We start from the raw sequence: 13,838 nt of genomic DNA, 5'->3' as shown, positions 1-13,838 counted from the left end.
GAGATCTTTTCTTTTGTAATCCAACTCTACTGAGGTAAAACCGAAAAACTATATCAAAAAAGTACTCGTCTTAAGAGTATAGTTTGACAAATCTTGACAAATGTAGATACCTATGTGACCACTACCATGGTCAAGATAGAACATTTTCATCACCCTCAAAAATTCCTTTGCACCCCTTTGCAGTCAGAGTTTCTATACCCCCGGCTGTAGACAACCACAAATCCGCTTTCCTTACTGTAGGTTGGATTTCTCTTTTCTCAAATTTTATGTAAATGAGATCAACTTGAGCTTTAAAAAATCAGATTTTATCCCTCCTTTACTTAAAGTTTCTAATGACTTTCTTACTAAGGTAGAATAAAATTTCGGTACTATACTGTGGCCTTCGAGGTCTCATATGGACCGTCTTCAGCCTGCTTCTCCAGCCTCTCTCCCTCCTCCCTTACATAAGCCACTGTTTGGGAGGACACCACCTCTTTCCATTCCTTGAGCTCACTGCGCTCCTTTATGTCTTAGGCTCTGCATTCACCATTATTTCTCTTAAAATGTCATTTCCTTAGTCTGGCTTTTTCTTGGCATTCAGATCCTTGCCTGATTACCTTAATCTCAGAGACTTTCTTAAGCTTCCTCTATGGTGGTATTAGCCTGATTCTTTTTTATCCATGACCCTCCTAGTTCTCTGAAATCAGCACAGATGTTTGTTGACTGTCTTGTCTCCCTCCTCCTACTAAAATGTGAGCTCTGAAAAAAAAAAATAATAAAATAAAATAAAATAAAATGTGAGCTCTGTTGAGGTACTGTGGCCGTCTTTCTGGCCACTGCAAAGAATCAGCTCAAGAATCACTCATGCCGCGGGGCAGGTGTTCAGCGTGTGTTGATGTTATGAGTATTGTTTGTCTAAAGTCCATGCTTCATTGACAGGTGTAGTTTCAGTTTCACATTTGGACCTCAGTGGAAACTTTCCCTTGCCACTGACAGCCACACTGAGGGATCTGTCATAATATCCACTTCCGAAGTTCAGAGGCTCAGGTTGACCCTTCAGTTAACAAAATCAGTAGGCTCATTAAGATCCAGGAAAGATGAATTAATGGGCTCTAGATGTATGGTACCCAGGAGTCTTTTGGCCTGCCTCCCTCATTAACCCTGTTTGATGTACTTTCAATCTGAGTTTTACAAAACAGGCTGAGGAAAGGAAATGGCAAAAGGAGTGGGGGGGCAGAGGGAGGGGCAGGGACCGAAATCACTTATAAAAATCTGCCAAAGACACAAAATAGGAAAGTAAATCTTTGAGCTATAGGAGACCCGGACCATTAAAAACCTTCTTTAGGCTTGGGAGCTGGTGGCAGAGAAGAGATAAAAAGTGATTTTAGATTGTGAGCACTTGGAAAGGGACAGTGTCACTGAAAGCCCAGCCTAGTGATTAGAAAGCAGTTTTTCCAGCAGGGCTGTTACAACTGTGGAACAGGTTCAGAATTACAGCCCCAAACAGAATGTCCCTGGTACAATGTATTCTAGAGAAATAAGACATCCAGAGTAATTTGCGGCTGTATTTTTAGGACTTTTAGACTGATTGCCTGGAGGGCTCAGCTAGGATTTCTTTTCTCAGAAGAGTACATTGTACACTTAGATGGGGTATTACAGGTCATGGTCCACCTGCCTCCAAAGCCTCTGGTTTGGGCTCCCAAGAGGCAAGATGCGAGCTGAGCCTGTGTCAAATTCTTTGGGTCCCTAGGGAAAACATAGTGTTTTGTGGAGAGAGGCAGTGACTTCTTTGTGGATTCAGTTGACGGTTCTCTGTTGGAGCTAGGCAGCCCGCTTCCCCAGGAGATTCCTGACTGTGTTTTCCACTCGCTTGCACAGGCTGTGACTCTGCATGTATGTTGGATTGGTGTGGAGCTGAATGCCCCAGACTCCTCCTGTTGGCCTGGAGCCCTCTCTCTTCTTTGCCATTGACTCTGTACTGTAAATCGAATGGATTTCTAGCTCCAGTTCAGGGCCATAAACAGCAAATGTGTATGTGCAGGGAGTGGTTTTGGAGGATACTATTTAAGACTTTAGCTGCTGCCTTGTTATTTAGAAAAGGTTCGGTTTGGCTTTTCAGTGTAATACTCAGATTAGGAGCCCTAGGGATAAGGGTACCATGAAGACTTAAAGGCTGTTAGCAAGAGGTTGGGAAAAAGAAGAAGTAGAATGAGAAGCTGATTCTCAAATAATCTAACAATTTGTTGTTGTTTATTTTTTAATTTATTGTATGTTTAATTCATGTTGGGAGGCACATCTCCTGTCATTTAGTAATTCTCTGTTGGCCATCCACAGTGCTAGGAAAGCAGTAGCTAGTTAATGAATGGATCAATTAAATCCAACAGACATTTAGTGAGCACTAGCAGTGGCCAAAGGATTTTGCTGGTTAAATATGAGAAAGAAAAGAATAAGGCAAGAGAAAGGTAATTAGGACCTAGAGATCCATGCTGGGCTTCAGGAAGTCTGCGAACTCCCTGAAATTGAACACAGAACTCAGTGTGCATTTGCCTTTATGTATTTTTTTTCTTGGGATAGAGTCCTTAGTTTGCCTCAGATCCTCAAACTCAAAACCTGATGGTGAAAAGATTAAAGACAAAGATCTAGTTGCTCCTGATATTGAAGAGTTGATGATGTGCCATGCCCCGTGACTGGGTTTGAGCAAGGACACAAAGAGCAGTTGCCAAACACACATGCTGCTCCCTCCCTTCTCTGTAAGTCAGCTGCTGGGTCCTGGTGGTTTCCGTGGACAGTTCTGCATTTTCTCAATGTGGAAAGATAAGGGACATAGCTGCCTTTGCGACAAGCTGTACTTTGACTCTCCTAAATGGGAGATAACTCTGGAAAGATACTCAGATATTTATGACATGGTTGGTAATGGGAGAAAAGAATGCAAGAAGGCTGGAGAGAAGGAAGGAAAGGAGAGGTAGGTGGAGTGCCCCCTGCCTGGGCAATGTATGTATAACAATTAGAGAGCCTTGTCAGCAGTGGTGTCCCACAGGAATTTGCAGTGGCTTGATAGCCATTATAATTTTTGGTGACTTGATTTTGACAGATCTCCAAAACTGGTCGAGTACAAAAGTTTAACTCAAAAAAGTAAAGATGAATCACTTAACATTGTTTTTCTTTGAGCATTGATGTAGACTATCTGCCTTGAAAAAAATGGAAGGAAAAAAAAAAAAGTCAGGGAATATTCTCCTCATACCAGCTGGGGGCAATCCAGTACTGCAAATGTGAGAGTGCAGGAAAAAAGTGCACCAAAAAGAGCACTTCTAATGTTTTTGCTATGGCCCGAATTGGTATATTTTTTCTCAAATTAATTTATCTCAGGCCCCTGAAAGCCATAGCCACAGAGCAGTGCTGAGATGGCCAATTGAAAATGCCGTCTTTCCTTTGTAATGGCAAGCACCCTATATCGAATAATCCTTGATCCGGTCAGGTGGCAACTGAGCTTCACAATCTTCTAAGCTGTTAAGTGATGAAGTATGTGGCAAGCATCTGGCTCAAGATTGCAAACCGGGAGCTCCCTTAGCTGAGGATATTCTGCTCTGTTGTGTTACAAAAGGCCCTCCAGGAAGCCCATGTGACAAGGCTAATCCTCTAAGAGTTATGTACTTCTTGGAATACCATGGAAATACTCCACATTAATCTGATTATGTGGTTTATAAGTTAGCCCAACTTACCTCTAGCACTGTTCTGAGTAAAATAGTCAACAAAGGTCTTTCAGGTCCTGCATAAAGCATTGCTTGATATTTCAAGCGTTTATTGGCTGCCTTTTTTTAGATTTGATGCTAGGTTCCACAGATAATTCATATTAGTACTTGATGTTTTCTCTTTAATTATAGAGCTTATCTCTTAGGGAGTTAAAAGTATTCATACCTCAAATAGGTAATATGAGATTGCACATGTTCAGATAAATCAGAGAAGGGGAGATTCTGATAGGCTGCAGCTGTCAGGAAAACTTTCACGGAGAAATGGCTTGACATCTCCACTTTCTCCTGCCTTAGTGTCTGTCAGTAGAACAGCACTGTCCTAGAACCCCCACAAACATAACAGTGCCCATTCCCGTCTTCCTCTTGGGCAAAAGGAAGCCAAGCATTTAGGTCCAACTGAGTCTTTTATAGTAGCAGTCTTCCCTACTTTTATGAAACATTATAAGTGAAAATTCCTTTTTGGAAAGCTTTCCATGAAATTTTCAGGCCAAACCCATCATTTATTACTCTCATTATCCCTTGAGAGTTTACTCTCTACGTTGGCAGTGGGGAATAGCCCTGTTTCGATCTACTGTTTCATTTCACCAGTATTTTGGCTGCTCTTATTCCTGAGCTTCATTTTTAGTTTGTCATTTACTCTATCCCATATAAATTTAATCATTGTATCTCTGTAGCTCTCTGAATATCTGCCGGCTGAGACCTACAGAACAGAATGAAAGTAATAACAGAGATACATTGGTGATTCCAAAAACTCAAGCCGATAAGATTAGAAAATAATCTTTTTGAGAGATGAAAAGAGATGTGGGTTCAGACACAAACTTGTAGTTTTTGACAACTCAGTACCAGAACTATCTTAAATGAAATTTATATAAGATTTATTATCCTGTGTTTGAAAACTGTTGATATCTTAATCAGAGAATTTGATCGAGATTTTTGCACACAGATAACAAGTCCCTTAAATTTTCATTTAAATTGTTATTACTAGTGCATTTTGTCTACAAGCTTGACTTTTATACTGAATAATACTGATTCTGATAATACCCTGACATGGATACTGTGTTGATTGCCTGGTAGATGTTAAGAGAGTTTCACATGCCATACAGCTTCTTCTGTACAATTGAGACCAAGGTCTCCAATGGACAGTGGCCAAGAGGTGCCTGCTGACTTCTTCAGAGCCCTCCCAGCCTGACCAAAACTTTTTTCCTGACTTGATATCCCATTTTTCCTCCTCAGTCTTACATGTCTAAACTCTTCTGCTTCTTTCCTTTGTTGTTGATATCACTCAGGCCTGAAATATTATTTATCTGGTCTTTGGTTGGTCTTTGCCTCAGGCACCATTTTCTCCTTGAAGCCTTCCCTGATCCAAAGTTGGACATAGTCATGTCAGCCTGTAGAACTTCATATTTCATCTTTACTGACCTTATGGCTGTTGCAATAGTCTCTTTTTATGATATTCAGTAGAAAAATCTTAAATACTTCATGACAGCAGAGACCAAATTTTAGTCAATGTAAGTCTTTCATAACCCCGTTTTACACATAGAGTACTAAAATACTTGAATGACCAAATGGCAATCAAGGCAGTAGATCAGACTCAAAATGAAGATACTCCCTCATTCCCCAGTTTGGTACCTGCCTTAGACTTAGCAGACACCAGTTATCTGCTGAATGGAAGATGAGTGCATGGATGGATAGCTAGATGGGATGGTTGGATGAATGACTGGATCCTCTGAATCTGGACTTTAAATGACCATTGAGATTATAAGCTTTTATGACCTTCATTTCTCCTCTTCTCAGCCCTATTGCTCACTACACCTCCACCTTAAGGTCTCCGAGAATCCCTACACGTCAGGGATCATTGCCAGCCGAGACACAGCTCCCAGCATCATAGTGGCTTCAGGTAAGCTTGCCTGGTTGGCTTGCTGTTGGAAATTGTATTTATTTTAAGAATCTAGATATCTGTGTTGGGAACTTAACAAGCAAGCAAAAATATCTTGCAAGTTGCCTCAACTATTGACTGAAGCAACTATACTGAAAAACCCTGCTCGTATATAATATTTACAGTCTCAGCCCATCTCAGGGCAGCGTAGATTGCCAGTATAGCCCATTGTAAGCTTTTGCAAAAATCTCTCCCACTAATGGTGATGTGCTTTCTCTAGGTAATATTGGTTCTGAATTATCAGACAGCGACATCAGCATGTTTGTCTCTTCAGATGCAGGGAACACCTGGAGGCAGGTAAGAAGGCATCCCGGGCAGAGGTGTTTAAATGACATAAACATTGTTTAACTTGGTTAAGTTCTGGGAACTCATTCGACCCTATGTAAATTCTAAAGCTCATCGATGTGTTTATTTTCCTATTTTGTTTTATGAGAGTCTTAAAGAAGTCTTTGAGTTTAGCAGATATTTATGCAACGTGATTGTTTTTTGTCCTTCAATAAAAATGACCCTTTTTCAGAGCCTGTATCTAAGAAAGTTTATAAGTGACAATGAAACCAAATTGAATCTAACTGATTTTTTTTCCAAGAAAATCAGGATTCCAAAGAGGTTATTATGTAGGGAACATGGGGCCTAGGGGGTAGATTATATACCCAACACTGGGTTGTCTCCATAAATTTCCCTTGCCTTAGAGTCAGAGTAGAGAGGAATGCAGTGACACAGAAACAGCCATTACCCAGGTGGTATCCTGAAATGTTTAAATTTCATGTGCAGAAGACAGAGTAATAACCATCAGGGTGCATATGTTAGGAAAGGTAGAAATGGAATCACTTTAAACCAATGTGTTTAGCTTAAATGCTTCCTCTCTTTCTTCTAAATGAAAATTAGATACCCATAGCTTATAAAACAGGCATTTAATGAGGTTTAGCAATCATAACAAGATATGTGCCTAATGCATGGTTGTTACACTTCAATAAATATATTTTAATAACCTACTGACGTTTAATTATCATACAATAACTAGCACCATAAATTGAAATCTAATGCACAGGTAATCACACAGAAATGAGAACACTCTGCTGTAAATTTTAGACAGAGATGTCCGTGTTATGGCCAGTTACCATTTCCTAGCTTCAGAACCTTCATAGGTCCTCGGTGTGATTCACATGATTTAACGAGAGAGAGAAGCAGGGAAGAAATTTGCTTAAGAAACCTGAGGGCTGGGGATCCCTGGGTGGCTCAGCAGTTTAGCACCTGCCTTCAGCCCAGGGCATGATCCTGGAGTCCCGGGATCGAGTCCCGCATCAGACTCCCTGCATGGAGCCTGCTTCTCTCTCTGCCTCTCTCTCTCTCTCTCTCTCTCTCTCTCTCATGAATAAATAGATAAAATCTTAAAAAAAAAAAAAAAGAAACCTCAGGGCTATTGATCTTGGAGATATGTAGGTACATGCACTATTAACCTGCCTCTGGGGAATAGTTCAAGAGCCAGGATCCCATTTTGTTTCTCCCAGCACCCTAAACCAAGTAAAGAACTCTCAACATCTGTAGTCCTGAGATAACACCTTAGGTGTAAGAGGTAAACAACGGGGAAAATAATTATGTCTGTAGTGTAGCCACAGACAAGCCAATACTAACAGTGCAATTATGAGGAAAGAGTACACATCCTTTATGGAGAGGACACAGAAATTGTTTGCAGCCCGTTTCCACTTGACTTCAAATTGATTTCTCCACATTTGGAGAAAAACCTAAATGACACATCTACCCAAAGTTGATTCCACTTTGATCAGAATTACTTTTTGGCTTGGTTGAGAATCTATGAATTAGACAAGAACAACTTTCCTCTGTAACACTTGGAAACTCTGAAACAATTACTTCTGGGAAGGACATCGTAATTCTGCAAGTCCCAGCTCTGTGAGTTACTATATGTATGGCCTTAGGCAAGTCACATCTTCCTAAACCTTAGTTTTCTCATCTGTAAAATTGAGAATGTTGGAGTAAAGTGTCTCTAAGATTTCTTCCTTCTACAGATGCTACACAATATAATGGCTACCCAGTATTCTGACATGGTCATCAGTGGGAATCAACAAAACTTACTGCAAAAAAAAAAAAAGATGGGAATATAAACATGAATACATAACTATTAATTCTTCAGATTTCTTTTGTGTCACACCTAAAGTCATTTTATATAACTCCAGTGGTATGTGCAGCCCACCTTAGGAAGCATTGTGTGCAACCGTCTTTCCAAAGATTTTGGGAGACCCTGTTCTATTGTGGGAGGGATTTTTCTGCTCTAACAAAGACTAATTCTGAGTGTGTGTGGATGTGGATATGTGTCCATCTGTATGTGTTTTCCTCTTGCAGATCTTTGAAGAAGAACACAGTGTTTTGTATCTGGATCAGGGTGGAGTTCTGGTTGCTATGAAGCACACATCTCTCCCAATTCGACATCTCTGGTAAGGATACCTGTTGCCCATGAGTCATGCACTGGATGGCTCCATCTTGCTAAGACCAGTTGAGTACTCAGGCTATCAGATAGGGACTGTGTTTGTAGTAAAACGTCAATGGCTACTAGAACATAATTTATACCTTTGCCTTTATTAAAATAAGATTATATTGCCTGAAGTTTCACAAAAGAAGGAAGAAAGGAGATAGGAAGATGAAAAGGAGAAAGGAGGGGAGGGAGGAGGGAGAGAGAGGGAGGGAGGGGGGAGAGAGAGAGAGAGAGAGAGAGATTGAGATCGATTCTTCCCCTGAGAGAGTTGCTGTGTGATGTTTTTCAAATATGTCAAGACCCTCCCCAGTACCTTCCTTATTCCTTCAGGTATATTCACAGGGACAGCGGTGTGTCAGGTATACAATGGGTAGAAGTTAAGAGTAGCTTAACGTGTATTCATTATATGTGTTCTGCACAGAGATCAGTAGTTCAGGGCATGTCTATTCCTGTCTCCTTTCCCCTGATCCTACTTCCTTAGCTTCCTTTAGAAGGTGGGGTGACAATCTGCAACTCTACCTGTAGGTCTCACACAGATGGACGTGCAAGGCCTAACTTCCAGAATGGTTTCTAGTAGACTCCTTCATCTGTGTTTTTGAAAGGGTCTCTCTCCACATGCAAGCTTGTTCAAAACCAAAAGCATGATTTTCCCTCTGGTGTTAGTTACTTTGGAGACTGACGGGAAAGCTGCAGAAATAAGAGAAATGGAAACTTAGCATGGGGGAAGAAATCCACCGAGAAAGGCAGAGCAAAGGAAACATCCTATGTGACCAGCAGAGTTTCAGACCTCTCTTACTCTCGAGAGCCAGTCCTCTGTACCCACTCCCTCAATGAGTCAGCTAGGATTCGTAACAGTGTAGGAGGGAAGCCACTAAGGGTTTGCTTGCTTAGAGGCAGCTGGTTCAAGTCCATCTAAGTAGGTCTCATAAGGCCATTGCTCTTCAGAATTACCAGTAAGGCTTGCTGCTAGATTGCAGTGTTTTGGAAAGGGTCACATTGAGATCTGAGATCTAATAAAATATCCAAATTAAAAAAAATTCTATCAAAGACTTATTATTATTCCCATTCCATGCGGCTTTCCCCTTACGGCTGTTATAACACATCTGGGTCCCAAATCACTTGGCTAACTGTATTTCTACCTTCTGATGTAATTAAGAATACTTATTCATATAAAAGGCTTACTTTGACAGTGCCCCGGGTACTTTTAAAATGTATTCTCTCCTGGCTGATAGTATCTTTCCTCTGAAAGGATTTTTTTTTTTTCTTTTGAGATCTGATGCCTGTTATTTCTTCTTTCATTAGGTTGAGTTTTGATGAAGGGAGATCTTGGAACAAGTATAGTTTCACATCTATTCCACTTTTTGTGGATGGAGTTCTGGGTGAGCCTGGGGAAGAGACTCTAATCATGACGTAAGTGGAAAAGTATGATGTCTTCAAATTTTAATATAAATCCGGAAACATGTTTCTTCTTTTCTCTTTAAAGATTTTATTTATTAATTTATTTGAGAAAGAGAGAGAGAGAGCATGCATGAGCAGGGGGAAGGGCAGAGGCAGAGAATCTCAAGCAGACTCCATGCTATCCACAGAGCCCCATGTGGGGCTCAATCTCACAACCCTGAGAACTCAGCCTAAGTCAAAACCAAGATTTGGACACCTAATCAACTGAGCCACCCACACACCCCCAGAAACGTGTTGCTTTTAGCAAACCTGGTTAGATTTGAAATTGCTACCAAGGTCAGTACATCTGATTTCAAGGTTTCTCAGCAAAGGAGAAAGAAAAATGTGGGTGACTATTTTCTTGGCTCTTTACTAATTAGGACACCCACACTGAGGGTTGGCAGCAGCAGGACACAGCTAATTTCTTCCTATACTGAGGGGGCTTAGGGAAATTAGAATTGATTATTTCAATAGAAAATAAAACTGTACATTTAAAACTTTAATAGTAAACTCAATATACAGAAAATCACAGGCATATAAGAATTATCTCACTTTAAGGCAGAACATAGAGCTTGATCAAAACCCCACAAAGGATTTTCTTTTTCCCTGGCTCTTTACCTAACCCACTTGTGAGGCATATTAGAAAAACTGTGAGAACAGTCTGTTCTTGTGAAATTGTATTTGCACTCATTCTTGTCTGGAAAGTGATGATCATTAATTTGTGAAAGACTTGATTAATGAGTTGCCTGCTTAAGGGTTTCAAAACATGAGCTTTGAATTTGAAATTTGGAACTATGAGAGTTTTTTTTTTCTTCCCCTGGAAAATTGGACATGGAAAAGAGAGAGAAGGTTTTAAAGTAGCCAACCCTGTCATCAATGAAAATTTTAGAATCATAGTGAATTAGTTGGCACATTTTCTAATTTTTTCTTCCATCCTTTTAATGATAGAAAAAATCCACAAAAATTTAATAAGCCTAATAGCTCCACTTTTGCCCACAGTACACACAGCCAGATTAGCTATTTTTTCCATAATTTGTCTTTAATCAGTTTCCATATTTGTAGAACACAGATGAAAAAAAAGCTGCTTGCAAAGGCTACTTTGTGGCTTTTATCCACAGATGGCTCTGACTGGTGATTCAGACACCTGATTAGATACCCGAGTTTGAGTGGTAAGGAGAGTAGAATGCGAGTTTAGGACATAGTACTCACTACCGAGCTCAGTGCCCACTCTCCTTAGGGACTGACAGGAAGGTGAAATTGGAGGGAAACTAGGAACCATGGGCATTAGCCAAAGGACATAAAAATATAATCCTGGACCACATAAAAGGCAGCATTTGTGATTGCTTTGTGATTGTTTTCTTTCTTTTTTTTTTTTTTTTTTTTTGCAACCATTCTTGTGGTACAACATGCAGAAGTGGGTTTGTAGTCAGACTCTACCTAGATTCTGGGTTCTGACTCTACTGGTTCTTAGTGATTTGGCTTTGGTGTTTTGCATGTAAGCGAAATTCTCTGAGCCTCAAATTACTCATATGTGGTACGGAGCCAATAATAGTCACCCTCCTCGTAAATGTGTTTTGAGGATGAAGTGACCTGATCACTGTAATGTGTTCAGCATTGTGCTAAGCTCGTGGTAAACGCCCAGCAAACGTTAGCTATTGGAGTTATTACCATTGTGATTATTTTTCTCATTGTGAACTCTGTAGAGTGTTTGGACACTTCAGCCACCGCTCTGAATGGCAGCTGGTCAAAGTGGACTACAAGTCCATTTTCGACAGACGGTGTGCCGAGGAGGACTACAGACCCTGGCAGCTGCACAGCCAGGTAGGAAGGGGGAGGGCTGAGGTAGGGTCCTGGGTGGAAGGCATGAGGCATGTTGGGGGAAAGACAGTCAATCACGTGAGTGTAGGATTTGGGGTTCCTCACAGCTATGGTTTACCTCTCCGGCTACATCTAAAGTTACATCTGCTGCTTTCTTACACGTTTTGTGTTCCACAGCAGTGAACAAACTCAACATTTATGACTTGTTGTGAAGTAATTTCTTTTTTTATTGTACTAGGATATAATGAGATAAAATTCTAATGTGCTTGGCTTAGACTTACAACGCAAAATGAAATACCAACTCAGCACGTAGATCCAAATAGAATTTATCTGAGCATGTCCTGTGGTTGGAGGATAGGGGCAGGGGTGAGGAAAGATCTTCAGTTTTATCTAGCAATGCAAACAGAGACATAAAATAATAAAATTACACTTGGTGAGAGGTGCCAGTAAAATCCTTCCTTGTCACCCTGTGATTCTCTGGGATTAGGTAGTGCTTCTTGCCTCCTTCCAAGGTACGAAGGGTGCAGAATTATTAATAGAAAGCTTTCCTTCATTCTGGCCCCTCAGCTGATCAGCTTGTATCAGAATGTTTAGCTGAAAGCATCTCTCCTTCAGTTTCCCAGGGTGGAAGTCATTCTGCAAGTCTCTCCAAGGACACAGCAGACATTCCCACTGCACAGCCATCAGCATATTCAGACAGTGACACATCATATCCTTAAAGCTAGACTAAGTGCACTTGACCCTTGAACAACGTGGGTTTGAACTATGCGGGTCCACGTGCATGCATATTTTTTTTCAGTAAATATAATTCAGTACTGTAAACATATTTTCTCTTCCTTATGATTTTCTTTTCTCTGGCTTACTGTATTGAATACAGCATATAGTACATATCCAAAATATGTGTTCATGGACTGTTTATGTGATCAGTAAGGCTTCCAGTCAATGATAAGCTATTAGCAGTAAAGTTTTGAGGGAGTTAAAAGTTTCACGTGGATTTTGGACTGTGTGAGAGGGTCAGCACATCTAACTCTTGTGTTGCTCAGGGGTCAACTGTAATATATTTATATAGAGATATGTATATGTGATGGAACTGACCAAAGTGAATTTGCTCAAGAAATCTAGTTTTATACTAGCCCACACAGAACTCTTCTCTGCCCTCAGACACAAAGCTGTGTTTGACAGTTGGGGCTGCATCAGCTAGAATCATATAGTCTTTTTGAAGACTCAACAATAAAATTATTGCTCATTTACGTTGCTGCTATTTCCCCTTTTGGGATACACAGGCACTGTGATATTCAAAGCGTTTGTTTATCTTGTGGAGAAACACTGAGTTTAGTTCTCTCAGTTGTCTGGTAGGTGGACATAAAATAAGTGCTATAAAGTTGTGTGGGCAGAGGCATAATAAATCGAAGCAAAATGGATCTTTATATTTCTTAGCAATACTCTTCTTTCAGATGCTCATAAATGATTACATGCATAAATCTTTTATTATAGATGAAGTGAACTTAATTACCATAGATTTGTTGGCAATGCATTTGTTATAGCTCAAATCTTAGGCATCTGTATGTCCATCGTAGCATGGTGCCTCATACCTTGCCAAGTAAATGTTTGCCGAATACATAAAGATTTCAGGATGTTTCTGACACACCCTCAATGCTTCTTAGGATTGTCTTTATAGTTGCATTCCATACCAAGGTTCTAGACCTCAAAAAGAAAATGCCAGTAGCACAAAGCAGGCTACCTGTGTCCAGATTACACTAAAGCTAGAAAACATCTCCCTGAATGTCCCAATGTGGATCAGAGAAGGTCCAAACTCTGTGCCCAACTGCATGAGATGCTTGTCTCCTTACAGGGGGAAGCGTGCATCATGGGAGCAAAAAGGATATATAAGAAGCGAAAATCAGAGCGTAAGTGTATGCAAGGCAAATATGCAGGAGCTATGGAATCTGAACCCTGTGTCTGCACAGAGGCCGATTTTGACTGGTAAGCTTGTGCCGGGACTCCGTGGAATGATTCATTCCATGTATCAGATCCACATGGGCCTTAACGAAAGCTAAGGTTTGAAATAGTAGTAGCATATACATATGAGTGAAGTGACAAGCCTCATATTCTTATGGAATTACCTCTTGAAGACAGCATAGTGTATTAGCCGTATGTATGCGTATATGGAAACACTAGGAATTTCTTTGGGCTGAAAGAGAATTCACAAGATGGCTGGTAATTAGCTTCACATATCTAGTAGCACCCAGGACCAAAGGACCCCCTGGACGGTCTCCCACATGACCTTGCCTGCCATTCTTCGACATTTGTAAAGTAATTCCCAGCAATGAACATCGGGTGTCCTGTAGGCAGCATTTCTGAAGTCTTCTATCCATGCTGTGTTGAACCAGCACCAGCACCAAGCTGATCTGTGCAGAATTCTAAGTGCCAG

General features: G+C 40.6%; 1 protein-coding gene across 5 annotated transcripts in view; it reads left to right on the top strand.

The window, feature by feature from the left end:
• Positions 1 to 13,838, top strand: part of SORCS1 (sortilin related VPS10 domain containing receptor 1) — a 514,957-nt gene that overhangs the window by 406,139 nt on the left and 94,980 nt on the right. For all 5 annotated transcript variants that reach the window (XM_025467149.3, XM_025467148.2, XM_025467150.2 and 2 more), the window contains exons 11-16: positions 5,523 to 5,625; positions 5,885 to 5,961; positions 8,023 to 8,114; positions 9,455 to 9,562; positions 11,293 to 11,410; positions 13,260 to 13,390. In XM_025467149.3, coding sequence (XP_025322934.1) covers positions 5,523 to 5,625; positions 5,885 to 5,961; positions 8,023 to 8,114; positions 9,455 to 9,562; positions 11,293 to 11,410; positions 13,260 to 13,390 — 629 coding nt within the window. The remainder of the gene's footprint in view (positions 1 to 5,522; positions 5,626 to 5,884; positions 5,962 to 8,022; positions 8,115 to 9,454; positions 9,563 to 11,292; positions 11,411 to 13,259; positions 13,391 to 13,838) is intronic.

This window comes from Canis lupus, chromosome 28 (genome assembly GCF_003254725.2).
Source record: "Canis lupus dingo isolate Sandy chromosome 28, ASM325472v2, whole genome shotgun sequence".
Taxonomy (NCBI): domain Eukaryota; kingdom Metazoa; phylum Chordata; class Mammalia; order Carnivora; family Canidae; genus Canis; species Canis lupus.
Note: the sequence above shows the minus strand (reverse complement) of the source record. Positions and strands in the feature narration are given on the sequence as shown.